General features: G+C 40.7%; 2 protein-coding genes across 7 annotated transcripts in view; one reads left to right on the top strand and one right to left on the bottom strand.

The window, feature by feature from the left end:
- Positions 1 to 26,043, bottom strand: part of C8H10orf71 (chromosome 8 C10orf71 homolog) — a 75,259-nt gene that overhangs the window by 45,899 nt on the left and 3,317 nt on the right. The window contains exons 1-2 of one of the 2 annotated variants that reach the window (XM_085555086.1): positions 4,383 to 5,143; positions 3,465 to 3,568 (exon numbers count right to left, since the gene is read on the bottom strand). The exons of the other annotated variant lie outside the window; for it this stretch is intronic. The gene's annotated coding sequence lies outside the window, so the exon portion shown is untranslated. Of the gene's footprint in view, positions 1 to 3,464; positions 3,569 to 4,382; positions 5,144 to 26,043 lie in introns of those variants that run through there. 2 annotated transcript variants of the gene reach the window in all.
- On the top strand, positions 1,417 to 21,091 carry TMEM273 (transmembrane protein 273). 5 transcript variants are annotated; one of them, XM_015866782.3, is made up of 6 exons: positions 1,417 to 1,560; positions 5,935 to 5,982; positions 6,717 to 6,827; positions 8,121 to 8,145; positions 19,110 to 19,136; positions 19,819 to 21,091. In XM_015866782.3, exons 1-6 carry the CDS (start codon positions 1,506 to 1,508, stop codon positions 19,862 to 19,864), a joined length of 312 nt encoding a protein of 103 aa, XP_015722268.1. In that variant the 5' UTR covers positions 1,417 to 1,505; the 3' UTR covers positions 19,865 to 21,091. The 5 variants fall into 5 exon arrangements, 4 of the variants coding, with proteins under 4 accessions (XP_015722268.1, XP_085411213.1, XP_015722265.1 ...); XR_014948870.1 differs by lacking the exon at positions 19,819 to 21,091 and adding an exon at positions 10,063 to 10,171 and having other exon boundaries at positions 1,432 to 1,560; XM_015866779.3 differs by lacking the exon at positions 8,121 to 8,145 and adding an exon at positions 10,063 to 10,171 and having other exon boundaries at positions 1,432 to 1,560.

Raw genomic sequence — 26,043 nt, 5'->3', positions numbered from 1 at the left:
AATGGGTCAAGCCATTAACAAACACTGTGGTTACAGGTACCACATTGAAACAGTTCTACTTATGCCTCACAAAGCACAACGAGCCATAAATTACCACCACCTTAGAGTTCATGGGTCATCTTTATTTGTATTTTCAGTGCTTTCAGAGTCATACCTGTTGTCTAATACTATGTTTTCCTTACACTTGCACGAACACCTAAGAGCCATAAATGAGATTCTTCACTCATATCTTGCCTGATCAACTAAACACTGCCCATCTGCAGTCATTTTTCTGCCAAGGTGACCATACATATGGATGTACTAGCATTCCTTATGGCCTACAATGGCCCTATTAAAAGCAGACTTCTGGAAGGAGGGCTTCACAGCTGTAATTTTCTCAGCCGAAAAGGTATTTTCACCCAGCCTTTAGATGCAAAAATCTGCTGAGAAACAACCTCACAAAGAGGAGAAAAAAGAAATGTCCAAGAGCTTTTCTCTTAAAATTTTGCCCTCAAGTTGTGTTCCCAGTTATTTTGATTTCATTATACAAGCAGCTATATGAGATGAGGGTACTAGACAGCAAAAGATTTACTTAAAGCAGAAAAGCACATTGAGAATCAAAAGGTAAAAAAAAACATGGAGACCTTCCAGAGACTGCTGGGTGAGGTGGGGAGCGGGCAACGTTTTGTGTCTTCCATTCCTAAGGAACAGACCTGAAGTGACTTTTAGTCACTTCACAAGTAGTTTTAGTTTTAGTTACATGTTTTTACTGTCACTTGATTTTGCAGCAGGTTAATGTGTTTGAAAATGTGAATTTTTATGAAGAAAAAAAAAAAAGACCCTACTTTTCCCCCCCCCACCATGGCTCAACAAATAAACTAGATTATCTCTAGAGGTCCCTTCCAGCCCCTACAATTCTGTGATCAGCCAGTACAGTAAGTTGCTGCTTTTTGGTTCCTACTATACCTGGACATTATTCTATGGTAGAAGCAGCACTGATGTCTTCTTCCTTGTCCTGGGACTCACTTGTAGTGTATTTGCAGCTGTGGTGAATTTTTTCCACTCTGCATTCAGCCAAGTACTCTTCCCAAAATATTATAATGGCATAAAATACAGAAAAAATACCTAAAATACAGAAAAATAAATAGGCTGGCAACAGATGGTTCTCCTTCTAAGGCAGAAAAGCCACTTGCACCACACTAGACTCAGAAGATTCCATCAGAGACCAATCCACTCTGGATGGACTTTTTCAGTGTTTTAAAAATAAATGTTAGCATTTAAAACTCCCTTAGAAACCAAACAGCTGAATGTAGCTCTGTTGATCTTCCCCAGAGTATATTTATGATTATTGTTTATATATGGAACTTAAGCCCAAAAAGAGAACTTGTTTGTAAGTTTAACTACTCAGGATGTGACTGTTACTTCCCTGCATGCCACGTGACCTGCATTTTCTGTTTCTATCTTCACTTCAGAAGAACTAAATCCAGAAAACTTGGGTGAAATTACTCTGTTGTCAAAACTTCATAATGACCTCACTAACAAGCTGGATACCAGTCCTAATGATGTTTCTTCTTCTCTTACGTAAGTGATCTATTGTATTTTTTTTTTCATCCTTTTAGATAGGTGCTTTTTTCCCGACTTTAGTGAGGTCGTTTATTTCTGAGTCTGACTGAATGTGTATTGTTTAGGAATTTATTTAGATCTCTGATCCTCAAGGAAGGAAGTTATGTTGGAATCAGTGTAGAATTCTGCTAGGTTTTCTAGCCAAGACTTCCTAGCTTGAGTGCTAAAGTATCATCCAGAAGACATCCTGAAGTTAAACGCATGCACCTTTGCAGATGAGATGGCAAAGCTGCTGAGCATCCTGTTCAGCACAATGCAGGAAAGTAGCTCAGTGGAGCTTAGAAAGAAATTGATCTACACATACTACCTGCAAACCACTTTTGGTCTCTGTCTATCTCACAGGGTGTTGAAGCTCCTGACTCAGGATGATACTTCTATAGCTTTCAAGCTAACGCAGGGCTTTGTCAGTGTCATAACTTGCCTCTTGCTTCATGGTTTCTCAGCTCCGTTTTATGTAGGGAAGAAGTGGGTCACACAGATAGGAAGTATCAGTAGAACTCACGTTAACACTGGGGCTGAGGTGGACTACCAGAGAGGAAGGAGCCGACAGCAACTCCACAACAGAAGCTTATATGGGTTACAGTGACCCTTACATTAGGTAAGGGGGCAGGCACCCTCTGGTGGCAAAACCCTCATTATCACCAGACACCTCATGCCACCCTACTTCAAGCAGAAATTCACAGAATTCAGCTGTCTTTGGGGAATCCCACAGGTAGTTTTCCCCATTTGAAGCAAACAGAGCTGCCATTTCCCCTAGCATTCACTGGAAACATGCTCCTGCCTCTGCAAGCAATCCTATCCACAGGTCTAGAACAGTGCCCTGTCCTCATACCATCTTTCTTGGTATACACAGAAATTTGTCGTTCTCACTACCATTTTGTTGGCTTTTGAAGTTCTCTGCACCTTCCCATGGATGCTCCCAAGAGCCCAGAGAGGAATGAGGCTGTTTGCCACAAAGGACATGGGTAACCAGCTGTGCTTACAGATGTGAAGAGAATGTCAGCAGCAACTGCTTCCTATTACTGACTAGCTATTGTTTAGCAAACAAATGATGCAAGTCCCATTAATACAGCAGCATTTCCCTAGAGCAAAAGCCACTCTGCAGCAGATACAGTGACAAAATGCATTGACATGCCTCCAAGCATTACACAGAAAGGCACAGGCAATGCCGTATCTGTGGGCCTTGGATAGAGGCGAGCCTGGTAAGGACTAGAGGAGTTCCTGCCTCCTTGTAGGTGGGACTCTTGTCCTCATCTATTTCTGTGGAAAAGGACAGAGGAAGGAAACTATTTACACAAATGCAAACAGAGTCCACCTTACAAAATTTAGATGCAGCTTAGATTTTTGCTGTACCAAACACCAGCCAATTTATCTATTTCTTTTTAAATAATGTTATAACACGATGGAAAGCGCAGCAATGACAACAGAGCAGCAAAGTCCTAGGCTGCAGCAAGAGAGGATTCATTCAGATGTATTAGCCATTAGCACAGAAACAAAAGGAAAAAAAGCCCAAAACTTCTTACCTTCAGAAGGTCTCAGGTATTCAGGAATCTCCACCAAGAAACCCTTGCCTCCACTGCCAGCTTTTAAATGAGGTCTGGGAAGGGGTGGATCCTGGCTTTACCTGCTTTCGGTCAATCAGGATCATTGCTTGCACCTGAGCTCCCCTGGGTTGGACCTGCCTTCCCACCAGGTGCTCAATTACTGCTTCAGACAGTGACTCAGCATTTCCACTAGAAACGATTTTCAGGAATTGTTTTCAGTGGAGTAATTGCCAGTAACACCTTCTTTCTTGAAGTCATTCACTATTTGACTCTGGAGTTGCTCACATACACACTGTGAGACCTTTTATTCCACCTCACCTCTGAGCTTCCCAGGTATTTTCCTTCTTCCTCCTTTGCTGCTCCAAAGGAGGCAGGCGCTGAACCCTTGGCTACTTCAGTATCACAAGGCCACCCATTACCTACTGCAATGAGAAGGAGAAATCTGAGAGGGCAGAGGAAAAGAGTCACATGGAAACAGGAGGCAATAGAAGGGAGTGAGGAAAGAGCAGTGCATCATGAGAAACAAGGTACATGTTTTTATTACGGCAGTTTAGAGGAGATTCAGATTCACACATACACACACACACATATATATATATGGATTCATCACCTGCTTGGCTGCTTTATCTCTAGGGTGGCAAATAAAATCATGGCCCCTGGTTCAACCATAAGATACAACATCAACACAATCAATATACTAGAACATCCCAGGCATGTAAGCACAGTCATATTTCCATGAACTCCAGGCCTACTGGAACTGGTGCAGCCAGTTCCACAGTTGGTATCTCCAACCAACCACACAGAGTTTTTGTTTGTTATCAGAGGACTTCTACTGTTGCCTTGACAAGAATCAATTCCTCATTCCAAATATCCAGCACAGATTATTATAGACAAAATCATGCAGTTGCAGATATTGATAGAATTACACATAGAACATTCTATTAAGGTTTACCATGACATAATTCAAGTCACTCACTGTTTTTACCTCTTTGACATTCTGCTCTCCGCCCAGGTATCCAGTACTGCAGATTAGGTTGGATTTAGGCAGGCAAACTGGCCATACATTATCAGTAAAATTCAGTGGTGTCTCTAACACAAAGTAATCTACCTACATTATGGTGCAGATTTCATGTTATGTATGAGTCAGGCACATTTGAGGGGTGAGAAAGCTCCATCAGTTACCTTGAGACCCTTTGAGAATGATAGAAATCACTCCAATAGAGATATCAAACTCACCTTCAAGGTTCTGTGACCCAGAAGCAAATCCTGTCGAAGTTCAGAGGGTCTATTCAAAGAATAGGAGATAGTCTGAACCCAGAGATGAGAGCCAGTCAAAAAGCTAGAACTGGGCCTGGGGTGCTGCAAAGCATTGGGAATCACTGCTATCACCTTTGAAGACTGCATTCATTCCCAAGAGATCATAGCTGAAGGTGGGACTTAGATCAATCAGTGACATGCATGTATATGGGCTGATGGCTATACTAGATGATCTCAGTAGTCTTTCAAGTCTTAATGATTCTATGACTGCATCAATCCATTTCTTTCCACCTAAGGAAAAAACAAAGCAAACAGAAGACAGCCATCTAACACTCACTCCTCAAAAGCAAAAGGTTTTCAAGGAGCATCCAATAAATGATATTAAATATTAATTAAAATCATACTGGAAGTATGATTCTCTTTAGTCCTGAGTGTTTTCAGAGATTTCCCTCCCCTCCCTTTTTTGAAAGGAAACTAATAATTAAATCTCAATATATTAAACTGACCTACATAAAATATTCCATGTAAAATATTATTTCTGCCATAAAACACATAATCTGTCACTGGTTTAATTCCATTAGAAAGCATACATTAAGGTCTATGTATTATGACCATTAGGATAATAAAAGTAATACAATATAACTTTTATTATGCTTGAATTTGAAACATTCTTCATATGAGCACAAAGAATAATTAGGGAGGTGGAAAGGTGGCTTTTTTAAAGTTATTTTTAATTCATAATTAATTAAATTCACAGGCAAGAGCAAAGAGATTAAAAGAGACTGACTTTGAATCTGGAAACCCAGGAGTTTTGCTTTTTACACCTACAGTGTAGTCTTAGTTTTATTTATTTAAATTTCTTTTTCTTTATAACTTTGATTTTGGTCATATTAAATAAACATCTTTGTTGTTGTATCCAGAAAAAAATTCCTCACCCCTCCCAACTCCCATCTCAAAGCATCATGGGATTTTTGAAGAGAAAAATGTTCTGTTTCAGTGTAGAATATGTTTCCAGACATTTTGATTATGAAAAACAGTAAAGACTTTCAGCTGAGAATTACAGCTCCCAAAATACATTTAGTTTAAAATGCAAGAGCGTTTTTAAGCTTCTCTTCATAACTTTGAAGTTTGGTTCATAACTTATGAAAATTTGGGATTAGAAATGTGTCTTAGACCAGTAAATAAAAGCAAACCTGTTCAGAGCCACCCAATATATCAGATTTTTCTGACACCATAGCAGAATTCTCAGAGCCCACACACAGCTCAAGAGAGGTTTTCAGCTGTCTGAAAAGCAAACAAAGTGGACTCTCTGAAGGGACCAAAACGATTGGTTGTGTGACTTTGGGGAGAAGAGGATTATACTTGAAGTTTAAAAGCAATCCTATTTCTAGCATTCATTTTACTGGAGAAGGAATGAAAGCACAGCCACCAAACAAAGAAAGCAGAATGATACAACATTCTCAGTTTTGCCTACATAGATATAGAACATTTCTTCTTGATGTCCTAACAGGCTAAAATGTTTGTGTTTCAGATTTTTGGAAAGCAAAGGCCTGTGCTTCTGGAAACTCAGAGGAAATAGGTGAGTTCATGGAGAGATTTTCACTTCCAGACAGGAAAGAAAAAAAACCACAAAACTATATTCCTTTTCGTATCATATACATAGAAGAATTCACCTACTTTTTACGTGTGGAAAAATCATACTCTGCTTATGTGCTTGTACTTCTAGCACAGCAAAGTCTTGCCATGGGACCACTGCCTTAAAAATTGTTTATGGAAATATAACAAGCATGTGGAGGCCAGAGCCAGGAGTAGCACAGATCCTATACACAGGCAACCCCTGAGCCTAATAGATGGAGGCAGACCCCTATGATACACACAGTATTGTATGAATCAATATATGCTTTGCAGTTTACACTTAAAAAAATCTTCCTAGCAAGGACTCACATGCAGAGCAGTCAGGAATATGAGTTTGGAGATATAGAGTGAAGGGCAGTGGGGATTGTGAAATCCAGATTGAGGGAAAAGTCGAAGTTGTAGCTATAAACCTCAGCTGAGACCTGGACACACCATAAAACCACACTGAGCCCCTTAGCCAACAGGTTTGCTCAGCTTCTGCTGTGCAGGGGCAGTCTGGCATGTTAGTATTCTCAGCTAACCAGTCTTGCTCAACTCTGTCAGCCCCTTCTCAAGAAGAGAAAAACAAGAAAAATAAACAAACATTTAACTTTGCAACTTTATGTCACCATATCTGAAACACAGTTACATTTATTAATTATTGGTGTGTACTCACAGGTTTGTTTTCAATTTTTGCAGATCTCACGTACCTTATTATAGGAGTTACTCTCGGAGCCTTTCTAGCAATTGGTTTTATAGCAGTAATAATTTGCATGATCAAAAAACAAATGCTTGACCATGTCTTCAGAGGTAAGAGAAATTACTCCTGACTTCTTAGACAGAGTTCTATATTTCCTTGTGCTTTGGTACAGACGATGTGAGCTTTGCTGTTAGGAATTACATATGTGTTACAACTCCAATTTTTCTCTAGTTACTTTTAGTTCCTAGAAGAACTATTCTGAAGCATCTGAAGTTCTAGGGTCCTTAGAAGTATGAATTCACTTTTCAGTGTAACTAACTCAGCTATTCCTCACAACTAGAGAAATAGGATTCACTACAGCTTACTGTCTGGGTATCATTTGAGTAACAAATTTTTAAAACAAAATTCTAACTATTCAACATAAGTCTATTGGATTTGTAGGATGGACAGGAGTGGATTTCAAAAAGCAACTTTGCAGTTCAAGTTGCATGCAAAGCACCAGTTTGTAGTCCATTTTTCAAAACAAAGGAATTCCCCTAAACTTAGCAAATTTCCACTGCATTAAAAAAAAAAAAAAAAAAGTTATTAATGATGTCAATCAGAGAAATTCAGTGAGAGAACTCAGTGCAGCCAGGCTGCTACAGCTCAGGATTGGGAACCACCTATCTGTCCACCATATCCAGAAGAACTTGCTTCTGTGACTATATCTTCACATTAGTCTTCAAGTGACAAACAAGTGACATCCCAGCATCCCAAACTATATAACTTTACTAATTCAGCAGTTTACCATGACCCAGCACTTCAATAGCAGACAGTCTCTTGCTTAGTAAAAAGAACAGAGCTGTCTTAACTCTCAAGCACGAAGTGGACTGAGTTCCCTGAGCCTAGCCTATTGGTCTTCATCATAGCATGGATTCAATGCCATTTTCAGTAAATGCCGATCTCTTAAAGGATTTTTTTGCAAACAGACTCTCCAGGTACCCCATGTGGATGCAAATGGAACTGTAATGCCACTTCTTGAAAGACAAATGGCTGATGCTTTCATATGGGCAGTACACAGTGGCCCTAAGAAGAAAGTACTTATTCCTAATTCTCATCAAGCATCTGTCTTTGAAGTTGTTTCTCATTACACTCCAAAGATGTAGTACAAACACAAAATATCTAAAATTAAAAAAAATAATAAAAAATTCAGAAAAACTGTCATGAAAGATTCTAGCTGGAAGAACAGGGGAAGACTTTAGGAATGTTATGTAGCACTAACAGTATCAGAGAGTTTTGCCTCAGATAGGATAGCTTTGTCTACTTCACCACCTGTTCTGGTTGCACCCTCACTACTTCTGAACAGGCCTATCACCGCTATTCCTTGTTTTTTAACTAACCCAATTCTCCTGTTCTCTCTTTAGAGTCAGAGGGCAAAATGGATAGAAGGTAAGAATCATTGTTCCCAGGGTTTTCTGAAGTGCAGCATGATACGCCAACTGTAGTAACTAACCTCTCTTTATGCATGATGCTTCCCCACAGCTGTGATTTGAAAGATAACACAACATACATGCAGGTCTCTAGAGGACCACACTACCCAGTTGTAACAATCAGAAAGATCAACACTGTGGAATGGCAATACAGGAGATATAATGACAAAGGGACTCATGCAATGGAAAGATGTTACAAAGAAAAAGGAAAAGTGCTTACCAGTCTCTGAAGCTCCCAGCTTACAGAGAAAACTCAACAAAGGAGGGATCTTCAACCAGAGAACTTTCCCCAGTGTCTGTCAGCCCTTAAATAGGGTCTAAGAGAGGTGCAGCCAGGCTTCACCCCTTCTGGTCACAGAGCTGAATTGCCTTCACCTGTGCTCCCAGGGCTGACTTGTCCTTTCCTCAGGTGATCAATCAGTATTTCAGGCTGTGACTCAGAACCTGCCATACACTAGTACATCTGAAGGAGCAGCATGAAAAAGGGAAATCCTATTCAACAGGGGTTTGTCATGTAAGAACTAGGGGAAATAAATAAATAATCAGCAAGATGAGTTTCGTCTTAAAAAGAAAATCCTTAAAAATGCTTTTGATTCTACCTATTTGTTTTATACTACACATTATAATTGCAAGTTTCAATCACCAACCCTCCAAAACAACATCACTGAAAAACAAACAAAAATCCCAAACTAAAACCATTAAATGAATTACTAGATGAAAGCTAAAGGCCTTGTTTCATGGGTTTTCTTTCACACTATTAGAATTTTTCTGTATTTTCTGTTTTTCTATACCGATATTTTCACAAGTGCTTTAGATTAAATACATACAAACCAGAGCAAATGGCTTTGTCCAAAGCTTCCCAGTTACTATGACTGGACCAGTTCTGAAATCTCCCTTTACCCCAGGTTCTTACAGATCAAGTCATGCAGCGATCATTCTGGAAGGGATGCATTTTTACCCTTTACCCTGTAAGTTTGGAGCTCATGGAGATGAGGGGCAATCCCAGACTGCTTGGGAGATGGCTGCTCCTCATCTGAGGTCATTCAGTAGGGCGGAGATGTACAGAATGAGAAACATAGCCTGCAAGTTTTCTGTTGGATCACAGCAATCTGCAGGAGTAGATGACGTTTTGTGTTTCTCCAAGACATTTTATAAGTAGAAAAGAGATTACAGATATTAATCAGCATTCTCATAAAGTGAAGGCAACAGCTGTTCTCAGTGACCTAAGAAAAGCCTTATAGCCTCTCTCAGAGAGGCAGATAGGAGTGCTAACAGGCATGTCCCCATCACAGCCATTCCTCACAGAAGCCGTACAACATATGCAGACACTCAGTTGAAGATCAAAGCAAGGACATTCCTTGAGAAAAGTATTTCAGCATTTTGCTTGACAGAGAAAGCCCCCAGCCTGGAGCATGTGATGTTTTCCCAGGGAGATGCTTTCACAACCTAACCCAGCTATCTGTCACAAAACCCATTTCCTTTCACATCACAAAGCATTCAATCTATTTTCCTGCAAGGCACTCACAATTTCTGTCTATCAACCTAAAACAAAATAGGACTATCATACAGTCAGAAGACAGAAGATTAAGCATGTAGCAAACTGTTTCTGGTGTGCTAAGGACAGTATGGACAGCAGCAAACGGGGAGGAGCAGATGAGGGAGAAAACCAAAGCAAGACAGAAACCACAGCCACCAGAGTTGAGAGAAAGAAGAGAATAGACAAGGAGAGATGTATCTCAATGAGATACAGATGGCATGATGTATGAACTGTTCTACACTGGATTTTGTTTGACTACCATATGGCTGTCTATTTTGTATGATATTTCCTTCAGAGATGGTATGAGCATCCATGATACCTTCCCTCTGATCTTTCTAGGGGAAGCAACTGATTTTGTCGTGGCAGCAAAATTTAGCAGCCTTAATGATGATCTTACACTGACCTCTCAGATGATTCCTCGTTCCAGTCTGCAAGCAGTTGCTAAAAGGTAGAAGTTCCCAGTTGCATGTTAAAATCCTGGTCTTTAGGCCAGAAACAGGATGCAGTACATATAAGTTTTCAGCCTTTGAGCCACTGACACTGACCTGTGAGAGAAGCTGTAATTCCACAATATTTGGGGGCAAAACTATGTATGCTAAAGATAATGTTTTTCTGCTAAGTGGAAAACAACTAGAAATCCACTGTCTTGTCTTAGTTGTACTTTTAAATTCTATTGTAGCACTGAGTAATTTACAAACTCCTTTGTTCTTGTTTACTTGAATACACCTGTGTACTACCTCCTAGTGGATTTTAAAAAAACCTGAGAAAATGATCTTGACTTTTACTTGAGGAAACCATTGTTTTGTAGCATAAAAGAGTAAATACACAATGCCAGCCTCAGTAACTAACAAATATGAAATTTGTTCTTGTTTGCCTACCATAATGATGGAGTAGCACAACTGATAAAACAATGCTGTAGACGATACAAGCATGTACATTAGGCTCTAAGGAGCTTATGAGGAGGATATAAGTGAGAAAACCAACAACAGTATTATCTGTGAAATGCAGCTATTCTTGAGATAGCACTACTTTTTAGCAAGGAAGCATATGTTGTAGTTTGTTTTATAAACAAATCTATACTATTCCACAAACAAACTTGTTTTTGCACCATCATTTTTCAATATAAACTATCTAGTCACAGAAAAATCACAGGGAAATACAGCATACAAAATCCAATGTCCTATTTCATCTTTTTCCTACCCTTTGGAGGGGGACCTTATCAATAATGGCATCTCCTCTTTGTATAACTCAACAAATGGTGGTATAGGTTTTAGATTTTAATATTCATCACTTAAGTGGTTGAGAACATTTGTATACATCTAAAAACAAGAGGTTTTTTTTTTAAAAAAAAAAAAAAAAAAAAAAAAAAGCAAAAGCAAGCAAACAAAAAACCTCACAACACATGAACACTGCAACCCCGGTGTGTGCCCCGGTGGCGCAGGTGGTAGGAATGCCGCGTTGCAACACCGGAGGCCCTGGGTTCGAATCCCCCTGTGGCGCAAGTGGTAGAAGTGCTGCTCTGCAGCACAGAGGCTCGAATCCCAGGGGTTGGACTCGATGATCTCTAAGGTCCCTTCCAACCTGCACAAGACTATGATATGATACTATGAACCCCTAAGGAAGCTGAACCAGAAACCATAACTTTCCTGAAAACCACATTTAAATATCGTAGAATCACCAAAGTTGGAAACGACCTCCAAGATCATCTAGTCAACAGTCCACAACTATTATAACATTGAATACCTACATTGTAAATGCTACAGTATTGCAAGTACTGTGAAGTAATCAAGAAAGAGTAACGAAGCTACATGCTCATTGTATTAGATTCATTTTTTCCTATAGGTCAGAGGGACAACTTCCCATTTACTCAGGTCAATGGAGACACAATAATCAGATCTAACCTAATTTTCACTACTTGCTTCAATACTATGTGGACTCTAATTCATGGCATTTTTAGGTCAGTGGCTCATTCTGGAAAACCCTTTTGGTAAACCAAACTCCTCTACCACAAATTACTTATTTACCTAGGTTTATTCCAATCAATCATACAGCTATTCTGAGTGATAATCAGTGTATCACCCCTTTAAGACTGGAGAGGAGAACTGGTATATAATCTGCAGATATCACTGATGCTTAGGGAAAAGTAAAACAAAAACCCACCACATTATTCCAACTGGCACCAGACTTGCTGAATTCAGTGTTCAACAAAATGTTGTTTCAAATGTCACACCATTGTACCCACAAGTGCCTCAAGCCATCCCAATGACTGTCATATATTTAGGAGAATGTCATCCAAAGCAGTGCCATCATGGTCATAGCACTTACGCTAGTCAAAGGAATGCAGAGAATCTCCTTTTGTTCTAGAGCCCTGGAACCAAACTGAAGAGAAAACATTGCAAAGTCATGTTTTCACCAAAGTCAGAGAGCATTCCCACATGTCACTTTCACTGCTTTCCCAATCCATTAAAACAGAATTGTTTCTACCTCCAAATGATACCAGAAGTTCACTGTGAAATAGCTGTTTACAACTTTATTAAGTCAGGTATATAACACTGTGACTGAAACAATCAGTTCATAATGGGCTGCCCTTAAACACAATGGAATATTTACTAACACCTGAGAAGGGAAAGAGCCTTCAGGCAAGCTGCTGTCAACTAACAAAACAGTAATTTAGATGTCAACTGACAATTATTTAATGTCCTTTTTTTAATTAATAGCTCATGTCAGTTTCAAATACCATCTTGGTGTAAGCTTAGTAAATTATAATGCCTAAAATTTCATGCAAGTTTAATGTATTAATAAAAATGTCTGGGCACATTTAATGCTAGCAATATTTTGAGTTAACTACAGTGTATGGCAGCCAGATTTATTCTGACAGGAGACAAAGGAAGAGGCATACAGAGACAAGGAGAAGGATGGAGAGACAGAGGACATGTAGTAAAAAGGAACAGGCACACATTTGAGCCTGCTGAAATAGCTAAAATAATCTGTTGCCTCAACACATTCCTGGCAGCAATGTATATCAAAACTCATCATGCATCTCTCTGGGTTATACAGGCTCATAAGTAAATCACTCAGCATAAGATCAGGTTTTAAATGCAATTCACAAGTCATTCTGATATGTGAAGGAGGAGCTTCAGAGCTGCACACACAAAGTGCCAAGCAGACTGGTGATTTTCTTTTGCTACCTAAAGAAACACATAGATGTTCTTGAGTTTTACACTTGGCTGACTTTTCTTTCCATTGCTGGACTTTTCTTGTGAAATGCATGGTATGCGTATTAGAGGATTCTTTAGACAAAATGCAGAGGGCTTGGAACTAAACTAAGTATATCTTTAAGATCTCTTTTTTGAATGGAAAAACAACTCTGCTAAATAATCACTATTCTCAGCTGGTGTAGATCTTCCAGCGAGTTGTAGCAGACCATGCCTGTTGACAGGAAAAATCTTCTTTCCTCATTCCCACCACACAGTGTCTGTGCACTCCAAGCATGAGCAATGCATCTTCCTGGTCATGACATATTTTCATAAATAATAGTGATGTCTATAAACAATTTCTAGGCAGCAAGACACTTAAAGACTATAATTAGAAGCGGCTCCATGAAAACCAGTTCTCCTTTCTTCCTATACCATCGTGGAACAAGCATAAGATGTCCTTTACCAGCAACAAATCACATTGAGAGGCACATGATGACACTATATTCTCCAGGCACATGAAGGTTCACTATAGCTCAGAAACGCAGGATGCAGTTGCATCTCTAGCTCAAAGGTTTTCCTCTAGGAGGCAAGGCTTAATTTTAGCCACATTTAGTTTTAGCCAATCCAGTTTCACTGCGTAATGGGAGCCTGCTGGAACAGGTCTACTATCCTCTTGCACTGAACAACCCCATTTAGCAGGGGCAAATTACAATTGCAGAGTGCAGGAAGTGTTTTGTACAAATAGCCTGTTACTGTCCAGGCTGCCAGCAATCTGTGAAGGGCTTGCAGCTGAGCAAACTCTTGAAGCCCCTGTGAAATTCTAAGCTTTGAGGCTGAGACAGAGTTTGAAGTCATGGCTCATTGCTTCCATCTAACCTCCCTCTCTAAAACCAAGGAGAAACAATCATTGCATCTTGAAAGCCTCCATTCTCTATGTTGTTCAACTCTAAAAATATTGCTATGGATTAAACAGGAAGGGAAATCATACACTTGGAAAATATAAACATCAGAGATGGATGGCACTGTAAAGACCAGTCTTGGAAAATGAAGCACAAGTTTGAATGTTGAGATTCAGTTTCTTCCAGAAAGCGTATAGGTTGTAGAACTGTCTCAGCCTATACATTTGTGTTAAGAACCCTTTTTTCCCATTTTATCACTTTTGGGCTTGTGTTCAGCTGCACAGACAGGCAGAAATAAGATCAAGAGCTGATCTAAGTTACAAAGCTTCCCACAGAAAAACATCCTATTTTCAAGTGAAGAACAGTTCTTAGTTTTCTTTTGATCTAAGTAGTCCAGACTGGTCTACACCACCATGTCTGCAGAATGCATCATTTGCCTGAATTATTGGAAGACTGATACTATTAGCTGAAGTCTGAGCTCAAAAACTTAACCTGTGACCTGGTTTTAATGCTAGGGTACTTGAGAAAGTCTCAAGAATGAACACTTTGGAAAATAGGGCCAAAATTCACAAATGAAAATCTTTAAGTAAAAATGCATTTAAAAAGAAGAGGCCTTGCCCTTATCTAAATGTGTCATGGGGAGTGGTGGCACAGGGAAAAAGAATTAAGATCTAGAACACAGGCTGCCCAGGACAGTGGGTGCTGAAATACTTTGCAGTGGGTCAGCCCCAGGATCAGTTATCCACATGTAACATTATATGTATAGCCTGCAGCCAGGGAGAGATACGGTCTCAGTCACTCTACTATCCATTGAAACAATATCTGCTTAAGATGCAAACACATACTGCTGCTCTACGATAGGCAAGTTCACAGGAAAAAGTTCTTGAAATAGCAAGATGCCAAAAATACATCTGCAGAGGAATTCTATTTTATAGTTACTAGTCAGAGTAACTAAACTGTCTTCTCCACAGAAAATTTTTAAATGTAGATGGGAGGGAACAGGCACTGCTATTGGTTGTTTGAAACCAAGACAGAGAAATTTTTGTGAATTTTAATTACTTTTCAGTGCACCAATTTCCTCCTGTGGAAATATGTCAGCCTTGAAGGTGGATGTTTTCTTTCAAATAATCTGAAGTTAAGAGAACATATTTGCAGCATTAAGGTGTTTCACTTTTCAGCCTGGAGTTACCTGGCATAAAGGCTAGTCCATTCTCAGTGTTTCACTCAAGCTGTGGTCTTGTTCAGGATTTGCTCAGACATCTGCGTGAATGCTGCCATTCACTGCTATAGTTTCTCCCTACAGGAACTAGCACCTCTTCAATGAAGCTTTCTCATGCACATTCATGAAGCATCTTGTAACAGAAGTAAGGCATCAAAGGGAAAAGAATTAGCTGTAGCTTGCATCTCTGTTCTCTTTAAATTCCGTCATTCAGGCAAGCCCAGCTTCCCTAGTGTCACTGGGGCACCTGCGTCTGTCCTTGCTTTCCTAAAACAAGCCTCTCTTTTCCTCTCTGAGGGATATTAAACTGTGATGGTCAGCATCTTTTCTTGGGTCTGGAGAAAAATCAACCATTCGATAGAATCTCTGACACCCCAGAGTCAAAGAGAAAGCTTTCTCTTAATGTTCCTCAGCTATATATATATCTTGAGCTAATCTTTCATCACCCAAACTTTCCAAAGAATACTTTCTCAAATTCTCCCAACTAATGCATTCTCCAAACAGCACAACCATCAAGTCAGTGGGGTTTTCATAAATCATTACAGGATTACAAATAAGGGAAAACAAACTTGGCAAAGACATAGCCTTCATAACCTAAACGAGGCTCACAAAGAAGGCATCTACCTTACCAAATCAGTAAAAAACGATTCTTTGTAGTCTGCTTAAATGTTTTAGTTTCCCTTTGCATAGTCACCATGACAAAATACCAACAGTGAACAACTACTGGGGGAACACAAGTTGAAGACAACTTGAAGTTGCTGTCTACTCAGGCAGGAGTGCTTTGACACTTAGCTAAGGACCAGTACAAATCTGCACAAGATGAGCCCAGCCCAGCTGGAGCAAGTCTGATTCTTTGCTCAGAGTTAAGGACTGGTGAGTGACTGATAGCCTGAAGGCTGCACTCATTGCAGCAATTCTTTGGAAAAAATAAAATCCAAATAGGTGTTCTCAGTATGCACTCTGGCAACTGAGGTTAATGAAAGACGTTTAAAAGTTACCCAAAACTATAACCATGCATGCTATTGCCAGTAAATATATGTAGAAACAGGCAAAGATGGTCTAAACAAAATCCATGTGTATTTGTAACTATATTTAAAAAAAGAAGGGCAAGTATTCCTAGTAAAAATGGCTGTCTTAACATCTTGCAAATTACATACTTGCAGAAGCTAATTTTAAATACCCATTCTCTGTTAAGGCAGTGGTGGTCACCAACAAATGGAGCAATAAACTGGCTTTTCTACCTGGTTCTGTAACTATCCTGCCTAGCAGAAGGTTGCTCTTCTGAACAACCTTGGCAAGTTACTTTTACTCAGGCTACCCTTTAAATAAAATGAAATTAATCTTTATAATTACGTACTTCAAAACCAAGGACACTGAGCTTTGCACCATACTGGGAACACCAGGCTTTAAAAAGCAGTGCTAAGACAATTGGTAGGCACTTTCAGGCCCTCAGTACCTTCAGCACTATTCATGAAACCAGGGAATACTTCATCTACAGGCACATACACACAGAAGCAGTATTATATACACACAGCCTAGATTGTTAGGGTTCATTAAATCCCATTCCAGGATACTTCCAGCTATTAGCCTGATGGGCAGAGCCACACTTCTGGCTATTTTTTCCTCCTTCCTGGCTACTTTCCACATTCTCTAGAAGAGCATCTGCCCCAAGATGCCTGTGCTCTCGTCAGATCTGGGGGCTGCATTTGCAGTTGACCTTTCTACAGCTGCCAAACAGGCAGGAATCCTTATTCCTTCCTCCTCCTCTGCACAACTGTTTGAGGCTAGTCCTGAATAGCTCTAAATCATTTGATTGTAAGAGCTGGTCCCAAACCTGCTGAGTGAGGAAAATGTTTTCCTGGTAATATTCAGACACCTGTTGGAGGCAATTCCTTCCACAGCCATCTTGGTCTTTGCTGGCAAACTCACTGGTGCTCTGACTCCAGAATTAAATAATTCTGCCTTCCCCTGGAGCTGATGCAAACCTGGATAAAAGTTCACAAGTGGAAGACCACCCTCTGGGCTGCTGCCAACACCGACCTGGGTTAACTCCTGCCCTGGCTGCTGCAAGGCAGAAGGACTCCTGCTTCCAGAGGGCACCTACCCCACACCTAGGCTAAGTCTGCCTTTCTTTTAGTCATTGCATGCACTCACCTCTGTGCTTCATGTGCATTTTGTACGGGGTCTCACTGGGTACCACAGGTTTGCAGCCTGGCGTCTGAGCGCTGAAAGAAAAGAGCAAGCGTAACAAACTGTAACCATGACTTCTGCCTTGCAGGCTGCAAGTGTCCTGGGAGGTCTGTAGGCTATTTCTGAGGGGTTTACAGGGCCTAAAGGCTTTTCACATGTATTTAAATTGGGCTTAAATACCATTCACGGATGCCTACACTTCAATTGAAAGTGTGTATGGACTTGTAAAGAGAAAGAGACAGAAAACCACTAGCTGGAAGTAAGTAGGGCATTTTCAGTGCATTAAATCACAACACCTGGCCCACTCCCTGGTTTGATTTACTAGTACAGAAGAGGTGGTGGAGGCAGAAGCTACCCTTTAGTCAGCAGTGCTGCCTTTCAAGTCCTTGTGAGCTGATTTCCGGGAGTGAGCTTCCACTGCTCCCTGGAGGAGAGCATGGTACCAATGTGAGCTGTTCCCAAAAGATGATCCCATCTCACAGAAGTCCTGCCTTGCTCCCCACTCCCTCCAAAAACAGCTGTGTGCTCTGCCCAGGGAATCAGACTTGCTGCAAATCTCCATGGCATACCACTACCACTTTCAGCAAGATCAGGCTGCTCAAGCATGGCCAGCACAAAGGAAGCGATGGAATTCTAAAGCCAGCATGCCTGGGAAGGCTGAACCACCTTCTGTGCACCAGCTGGCACTGCTAATTGTGGGAAAGAAGCCTGAGAGCATCAGCAAGAAAACCATTCTCTATAAGCAACTTACCAAGTACATGGGGCAGCTCAAAGAGCATCAGCCTCCTGAGCAGTCTTCTCTGCTCCTCCCGAATGCAGAGAATTCAAGTTATTTAGGACTGGGCTGCCAATCTCTTCAGAACAGTACTGGAAGACAGTGCCTGTCCCAGCAGCTCCCTGCCACCTCCCCCCAAACACAGGCAGGGGATGGGATCAAGTGAGCATCCCTAAACCTAACCCACTGCTGATTCACTCCAGTTAGCTCGGATCACTTTGCACTGGCCTCATTCTGCATTAATCAGCAGCCTTGACCAGACTAAAAGGGGAATTACTATTTTAATGACTACAGTTGCAGACAGGCAGAAATTCGTGTGACTTATTTTACATGCTTAATTTTGTGTCTTTTTATGTGTGTGTAAAGAAATTTTAACAAGTTCATAAGCACTGCAGACATCAGATCAGATCCCCTGATGGTGTTCTCAAGTCTCTCTCCTCTCTGGAAAGAGTTGGTATTTAATTGTAATCCCTCAGACCACAGCAGAGCAGTGTTGCTGCTTGGAATTACTTTGTCTGCAGAGTAACCTAGTGAAGGCAAAAGAGAAAAGCTCCAGGAACCTGTGGGCTCTGTTACATTCTCCTGAGGACTTTACCCCCAGCTCAAGCTAGAAAGTTGCAGATCAGCTCTTAGCTGTTTCTTACTGACACAAATGGTTGACACAGCAAATTTCACATTAACAGATGATTTCGGCACAAACTTCAAAAAGAACAATGTGATAAAATTTTTTTTTAGAGGAGGAAAAAGTTTGAGGCATGCTACAAGAAGCCTATCCCTGGGTGCCTGGTGTCCTGTGAGGTATTCCTTTAGCAAAATCATGAGAAAATGCCTAGGAAGTATTGAAGGAGGGGGACTGAATGCCACTCCCCACCAAGTCACAAGATCTAAGAACATAAACAGCTGAGGGCTGCAAGGCTCGATGAGATCTTACTTCCAAGCACTGACACTAGATGGAGTAAAGCTGAATTATTAAGAGCAATGACAGAAAGAGAAAGGAGGAAAAGTTCCTGCATTTCACCAGCTGCAGACATGTTGATGCTTTGCATATTTATTTTGAGGAATGCACTGAAAGTTGCTATTAATATCTCACTTGCTGTTTTTTGCAGGTCAAACATGGGATCGAGCCAGAACAGGTGTGTTTCTGTGTGCACATGGGACTGGGGACAATCTGCCTGGTTCCAACTGACATCCAAAGAGTCCAGGTCTACTCCGTGTGGGCTGTGACAAGGCATACAACTGCCTCATCCTCCTACATCCTAGCTGCACACCTGGGATTCCCCAACATAAGGCATACTGCAGGCCGCTTACATTATGGCTTGACTGCGCTGCAGTGCAGCCACTCCACATACGTGACCACTGGAGCAATGAGCTCTTGGTGCTGCAGCAACAGTGGGTACCTGAGCTGCTCCCCACTGATGATGATGAGAAGGGGTCCTTAGAAGCAGCCCTAAGGGCAATGATGCAGAGAGATTCTCTCAGCAGGATGCTGCCCTGAAGTGCGCTGCATGCCCCTCCCTAACAGCAGAGGGGGCATCTAGGAGTCACATCACAGCCAGGATCCCTCATTTGTTCTGTTAGCTCACTGAAGAAAAACAGGCACCTCCAAAGAGACAGACGTATCTAGAAAAGAAAAGAACAAGTGGGGAGGACTTCATGAATGCAATTACAACCCCAGTAATAACAACTGTGTGGAAATCCTGTCATTTTTCTCTGTGTAGCACCCACTTCTGTTTTTATAATGATGCTATGAATCAGTTTTAGATAAACAAACACCAGAAAGTTATCATTAACCTGTAATGTCTTTTCTTTTTTCAGAGATGACACCAACACACCAGAACAGCAAAGTACAAATAAGCAATAATCCTTTTGCTATTGACAGTTACCTGTTCTGAGAATCAATGGATGCCTCTTGAACACAAACAGGAATCTCACTAGCAGCAATTCCTTTCTTTGTTCTGTAATTGAAAGACTAATCGATTGATTGACTACAGGAAGAGCTTACAGTGTGTGCTAACTTCCATCACCTGCACCACAAAGCCTGCAATCCCCAACAGCATGCACAAGAAGGAAATGTATGAGGAAAACAAACAAGATGAGCTCTGCTCATTAACAGATCCTGTTTAGTCTGTGACAAGTGTATGATTGATTTCTAAAATCAATTAAATACAGAGTAAACGAAAAGCTAGCAATACATTTTGGCTGCAGAATTCACAGTTGTGCTCATATTTCAAATGAGGTTGAATTAAAACTCATTCATTTGAGACTGAAGTAAGATGGGAAAGATAATTTGCGTTCATTTGAAAACATTTCATTCACACCAAAGTTATACTTCTAAAATCCACCCATCTTCATTTTATTCAATTTAAAAGAAATGCACTAAATTCAAGCTGAATTCAGGAATCATTTCGGTGTCCCATTTCTTCACTCTTTTTCTAGCCTTGTATATTCTGTTCACTTTGTTTCCATCAGCTCCGCATCACTTAGATCTAGTTACAGCCTTCTTACAAATGACAAAAAGAAAGAAGGGCAACTCAACTCCAGCTTGGAAAACCTGTATCTTATTAAAAAGTGTGACTTGAAAAACTCATGGATAGCAGGTGCCCCCACCCAGTAAGTAACTTCCAGACTCGGAACAGCCACAATCAGCCCCACTTATTATAGGCAGAGCTGATGCACTGTGTCAGGGGTTTAGAGTCAAAACCTTCAGAGCAGAAATATCAAAACTGTATTTTGTTGAGGAAGATATTGTTCTAAATACCAATGGAAACTGAAATGATTTGGATGTATTTTTTGTATTTTTGTTCTGACCATAGCAAGTCAGGTAATTTTTCCTGTACAAAGGAAACCCTGTTATTTGATTTTTATTTTTTTTTTTAATGTTTTGAACAAGAAAATGCAAGTTTCATTTCAGAGAAAAGTGATATATTGGAATAATTTCCCTGGATTCCCTAGGTGTCTGTTACCCACTTCAGTACCAGTGCAGTTCATTAGTAGCGTTTGCTAATGGATAAACTAAAGCAGTAATGTGATGCTTGCAAGTAATTGTGTGCGTGTACATGTGTAAGTGAATAAACCATCTTGTAAGGTATCCGTTAATTGATTTGCTTCCTTTAGTACCATTTTAATTAAGACTTGGAAAAGAAGAGAGCATGTGGTCAGGGAGGGAAGCTATTACCTTCCCTTATTTGTGTGAACAAACATTTCTTTTGCATCATTTCAGTACTTGACAGGAAATAATGATGAAAATAAACAAAAAAGGATAAGTTACAAGCAGTAGGGGAGAAAGGCCTGGAGAATTACAGTTAATAATTTTGATCAGACAAAGGCACTGGACTGGAAAATACATAAATCTGCTCTGTGTGATGTAAGAGAACAGCCAGATTCAACTCCTCCCAGACAGAAAGGATAGCAAATTTCCTAAAAGTGAAAACAGCTGAAACTTGAATCTTCCTTGGTCTCTCACTCTCATGGCTATGAGTGAAGAATGAGAACAATTTAGTCAAGTGTTTTTTGTTGTCGTTGTTGTTTCTTACAACCACACTTAAATACAAAAGAAGATTATTACAAATATTTTCACTAGCTAGTTTCAAATGGTAAAACAAAAACAGAGGAAACCTACCAAACCTGCTTAATAAAATGATTTTTATACTCACCTACAAAGAGAAATATAAATGGAATGTGAATTAAAGAAAGGGCAAGGAAGTGTAGCACGGTATGATGACATAGACCAGGTATGAAATACCAAGTGCCTGCTAATGCAGAATCACAGAATCATTAAGGTTGAAAAGGACCTCTAAGATCATCTAGTCCAACTATTGACATATCCCCACCATGCCCACTAACCATACGCCTCAGTGCCACATCTCCACATTTCCTAAACACCTCCAGGGATGGTGACTCCTCCACCTCCCTGGGCGACCTGTACCAATGCATCACCACTCTTTCAGAAAAGCATTTTTTTTTTTTTTTCCTAATATTCAACCTGAACTTCCCTTGCCACAACTTAAGGCCATTACCTCTCATTCTAAGAAGAAACAATTCCGGTAGAAGCTCCAAACTTATGAATATCACAATCAATGATCCAGGAGTATTAGAATAGCCATCCTAGGTCAGAATAAAAGTTTACCTTCTCCAACAGCCTCTTTGCCACAATGGCTTGTTACAAATGCCTGCACAAAGTCTAAGCCCTGCAAACACATGCCTCTGCTTTCCTAGGAAATGCTACTGGCCTCCAGCATGCTTCTGCTTAGCATCACTAAGCCCAAAGAGATGCTGTTGAGTCTGATATCTCCAGATGTATTTTCCATGGTCAGAAGTGGTGGATACCATAGAAAATACATATACTAAAAAAATAGAGGCCTTTACCCTCACTGTCAGTACATTAATGAATTTGCATGGTCCCCACTCCCACGGTGTGAAAGCAATTCCCATACTCCTAAGAAGGCATGTTCACAATTTATAGAGAGGGGAAATGAGACATGGAGGTGCCAAAGTGCTATGCCAAAGGCCAATGCAGCCTCAGCAGAGCAGAGAATACAGACATTTTCCAAGTCCAACGTGGGAGACCTAATTATTATTATGAGACCATCATTCTTCTTTACTACTGCTTCCAAGAAAAATACCACTTTTGGAATAGTTAGGTGCTAAGTATTTCACCTTATTGAATATTATTGGTCTCGATACTCATATTTCAGGCTTTAAGCCCTCAAATATCCCTATCCCTTCATTCACAGCTGTACTGGGCACTAACAGCAAAGTCAGTGGTATTGCTCTGGGGTTGAATGCTGTGTGTAATAAAAACAAGCCCAAAAGCTTCACAGGCAAACTGGCACAGCGTGCAGCCCTTGTATTCTGCATTTAGTACAAAAATATTCCCTCCTACAAGTCATGCAGTGCCTGTGGGAGGCCAGTGATGTTTTATCTGCATTCCTTATGCTGCTCCTGGCAGCACTCTATCCTCAAGCAGGAAATCCATAAAGCCTTTCACTTTACAGATCAGATTCCACTTATTGCTATCAGAAATCTTTCTAAGTCAATGAGCAATTAAAATAATTACCTTTAATCATATTCTTCAATTACTCCACAGCACCAAGGGAAGACTCACAGAACTGGGACCAGATGCAAAGATACTCTGCTGTGATTAAAACTAGCTGAATTGTTCCAATGGTGATAAAATATTGACAGTTCACCCCCTCTGGGAGCAACCCCTGTACGTTTTAAGCAGTCTCATATTTAAAGTCATTAGAGTGGCTTGAAGGAATGAATGGATACCCATGGGGACCCCTTCAAAAGAGGTGCCACCTTGGAAGGGATATAAAGCAGAAAACAGCTACTTAAAAGAAATGGCTACTGCATATTCATAGGATGAGCAAAGCAGCTGGCAATGCTGGGCAGGCTGGTTGGTGAACCTATCCTCATCCTCCAGGTACCTCCAGCAGCTCTCCGCCTCTAGGGGCTTGCTGTCTCTACTCAGGCCTCTATATGGGACAGTACTGGTGGGTTTTTGTCCTGGGGGTAGTAGCAGGTTGGCAGAACAGTCAAGGGACTTGGCCTGGGAATGCCAGGGGAGGTGCTTCTGATAAGCAAACTGATGACAGAAAGGAGAACTAATTATAAGAGACCTGACTGGTGCTGGGAAGGTACAGAAAGTGATTGCAGAGGAACAGACATAATACATGAGCAAGCAATCACCTCAAGGCAGTGTTGTAACCAATTCAGAACCAACAGAGAAAGCAGATTGCTGCCAATAGACACTGTTTAATTTGAAGTTTTATACTATCTGATACTTTACTTGGGACATCAGGTCTTCAAAGTGTGTGGTTGTGGCCAATACCCCTCTAAGTTAAAATACATTGTGCTCTTGTAGAGGCTTGTAGAGTATAGCTGGAAGCTTTGATTTCTGCTATGACATAAAGGCTCAGAAACCAGGAAATCAATAGAAATATTAGTAATTAATAGTAATAATAATTATAAAAAACAACCAAACACAGAACTTTTAAATTGTCAGGGCTATTTTGTGCCTGCTTGTAAATATTTGAATTTTCAGTTACAAACACAGGCTCAGTAAATGGCAAGCTCACACCAGCGTGATACAGAAGAAGCAGTCACTTCCTAGTGACACACACCAAGCCCTAGAAGTTTCTGTCATACAAAGTACAGAAGCCCTTTTGGACTTAGTGTCCAAAATGTCTGCGTCTGGACCAACCAGCCCATGCTGGGCTGAGAGCCTGCAGTTTGTTGCACAGTGAGTGTCCCACCTTGGTTCGTCTCTGCTCAGTACTGGAGCTTGAGCTACAGCAGCATCCTAGCAACAACCACTAAAACTGGGCAGTCCCAGAGCAGATACCAAAGCCTTCTCTTCCAGGAGAATTCATGTAGCCACCAGCAGTCCCTAAGGTACATTTTGCTGAAGGGTTTAGATGTGTATCACATTCAGAGCTTGTCATGGCAACAACTGGTATTAATTCTTCTGTTAAGTGGGAGCAAAGTGAAGATATGACTGCACCTTCTGTGTAAACTATAAATGTCTTCCACTGTGACTAAGGAAAAATAAAAACCTCAGCTCATGGCCTCGATTATTCATGAAGTAAGAACTAGTCATTGGCCTAGCAGCATGTGGTTTTTCGGGCACCTTCCTTGAGGATGCCATTGATCTGAAATGAGAAGGAGCTAAGGGAGACTTGTCCTCAGCAGGCCCAAAGAAAGCATCCACAATTCAGGCTAAGTCCAGAATCAGGCTCAGACCAAATAACAGCTGCTAGTTCCCCACTCCCAAGCCTTCCTACTGACTTATTTATTATCTCCTCCTGTGTAATTTGTCATAATCTCTGACTCGTCAGGCCAATTAATCATGCTTCAGAAAAAAATGAGATTTCTCACAAGGAGATTATCTGTCTCTGACAAACAAGGGATAATTCAATTAGTTTCCTTTTCTAAACATTTATTAACTGGTTTTGGTAAATTAGTCCTTTTTGTAATTTAGCTATAATTTAGGAAGATTTAATATGTCATTAGGCACACCAAATTCTGTGTTAATATAACATTATGGCTGAGATTTTAATTGCCCCAGAGTCAGGAACTGTATACATAAATGGCCTGATTCCCACAAGGAAGCAGCTGATAGGAGGTGCACATTGCTCTACAGAAATTCTCCTTAAAATCTCTTTTTCCACAAGTTAAGCACATGCTAAAGGACTCTGGAGAATAGGACACTTTCTCTGACTTGGGTAAGAACTGTCAGAGAGATAAATATTTGCATATTTGTTTGCAGACCTTCTACACTACAGAGTTTCATAGTATACACGGACCTTTTCCAAGGCTGGGGTGTTCTCTACATCACTCTCTATAGATTACCCAGCACCTAACTATAGCCACAGCCTTATTTAGCTAAAAAGCCATGTAAGCAGACAACACAAATCTGTTCAGAACTGGACTTCAGTAGTTCCGCTGCACCCAAGACAGATCTGCTTACACTTGAAACACACAGAACACACAGCAGGAAAATGGCCACAGTTTAAGTTCAGCCGATCAGGCTGCCATAGCCAATGCGTGCCAATTCCGTGGTAAGCCACATTTAAGAAAACAGAGTTTTTTACTGCAGGCAGCTGCCTTTCTGGCTCCCCAGTTGAAACAACTGGTACTCATTTGCAGCTGAGATGACCACGAGACGCCCCAAAGCAGCGTGTTCTGATTCTCTACCTGCTTTGAAAATACTCATTGCTAGCACAATGGGGGAACATACACCCCTGGCAAAAAGCCAGACATTGTAACCACTGACATTACACCCTCGTTTAGGGAAAATAGAAACTTTCCTTAATTTTGTTTTTTTTGCTAACATACGCCAGGAGTCACTGGGTGGCATGCTGTGCACTAGTTTAAAGCCATAAATTTGTATTTGAAATAAACTGTATAAATCTGAGGCTTTTTTCATGTGTTGTTTAAAGTGGTAACAGAAGATATGATTCCCAAGTGCTGATAGGAGGCACTTAGCTACACCAACAAAGACTGGGAGACTTGATAGAATTACTGCAGGAAAGAGTG

Source organism: Coturnix japonica, chromosome 8 (assembly GCF_054131305.1).
Source record: "Coturnix japonica strain WE chromosome 8, WE-NBRP24, whole genome shotgun sequence".
NCBI lineage: Eukaryota > Metazoa > Chordata > Aves > Galliformes > Phasianidae > Coturnix > Coturnix japonica.
The sequence above is the reverse complement of the archived record's forward strand: the minus strand, read 5'-3'. Positions and strand labels throughout refer to the sequence as shown.

Excerpts from the sequence above, each read along its gene's own strand:
- TMEM273 (XM_085555087.1), top strand. The coding sequence starts at position 1,506 with ATGACCTCACTAACAAGCTGGATACCAGTCCTAATGATGTTTCTTCTT. Across the intron at positions 6,828-8,120 it reads GCTTGACCATGTCTTCAGAG|AGTCAGAGGGCAAAATGGAT; the intron begins GTAAGAGAAATT and ends TTCTCTCTTTAG. Across the intron at positions 8,146-8,238 it reads GAGGGCAAAATGGATAGAAG|CTGTGATTTGAAAGATAACA; the intron begins GTAAGAATCATT and ends GCTTCCCCACAG.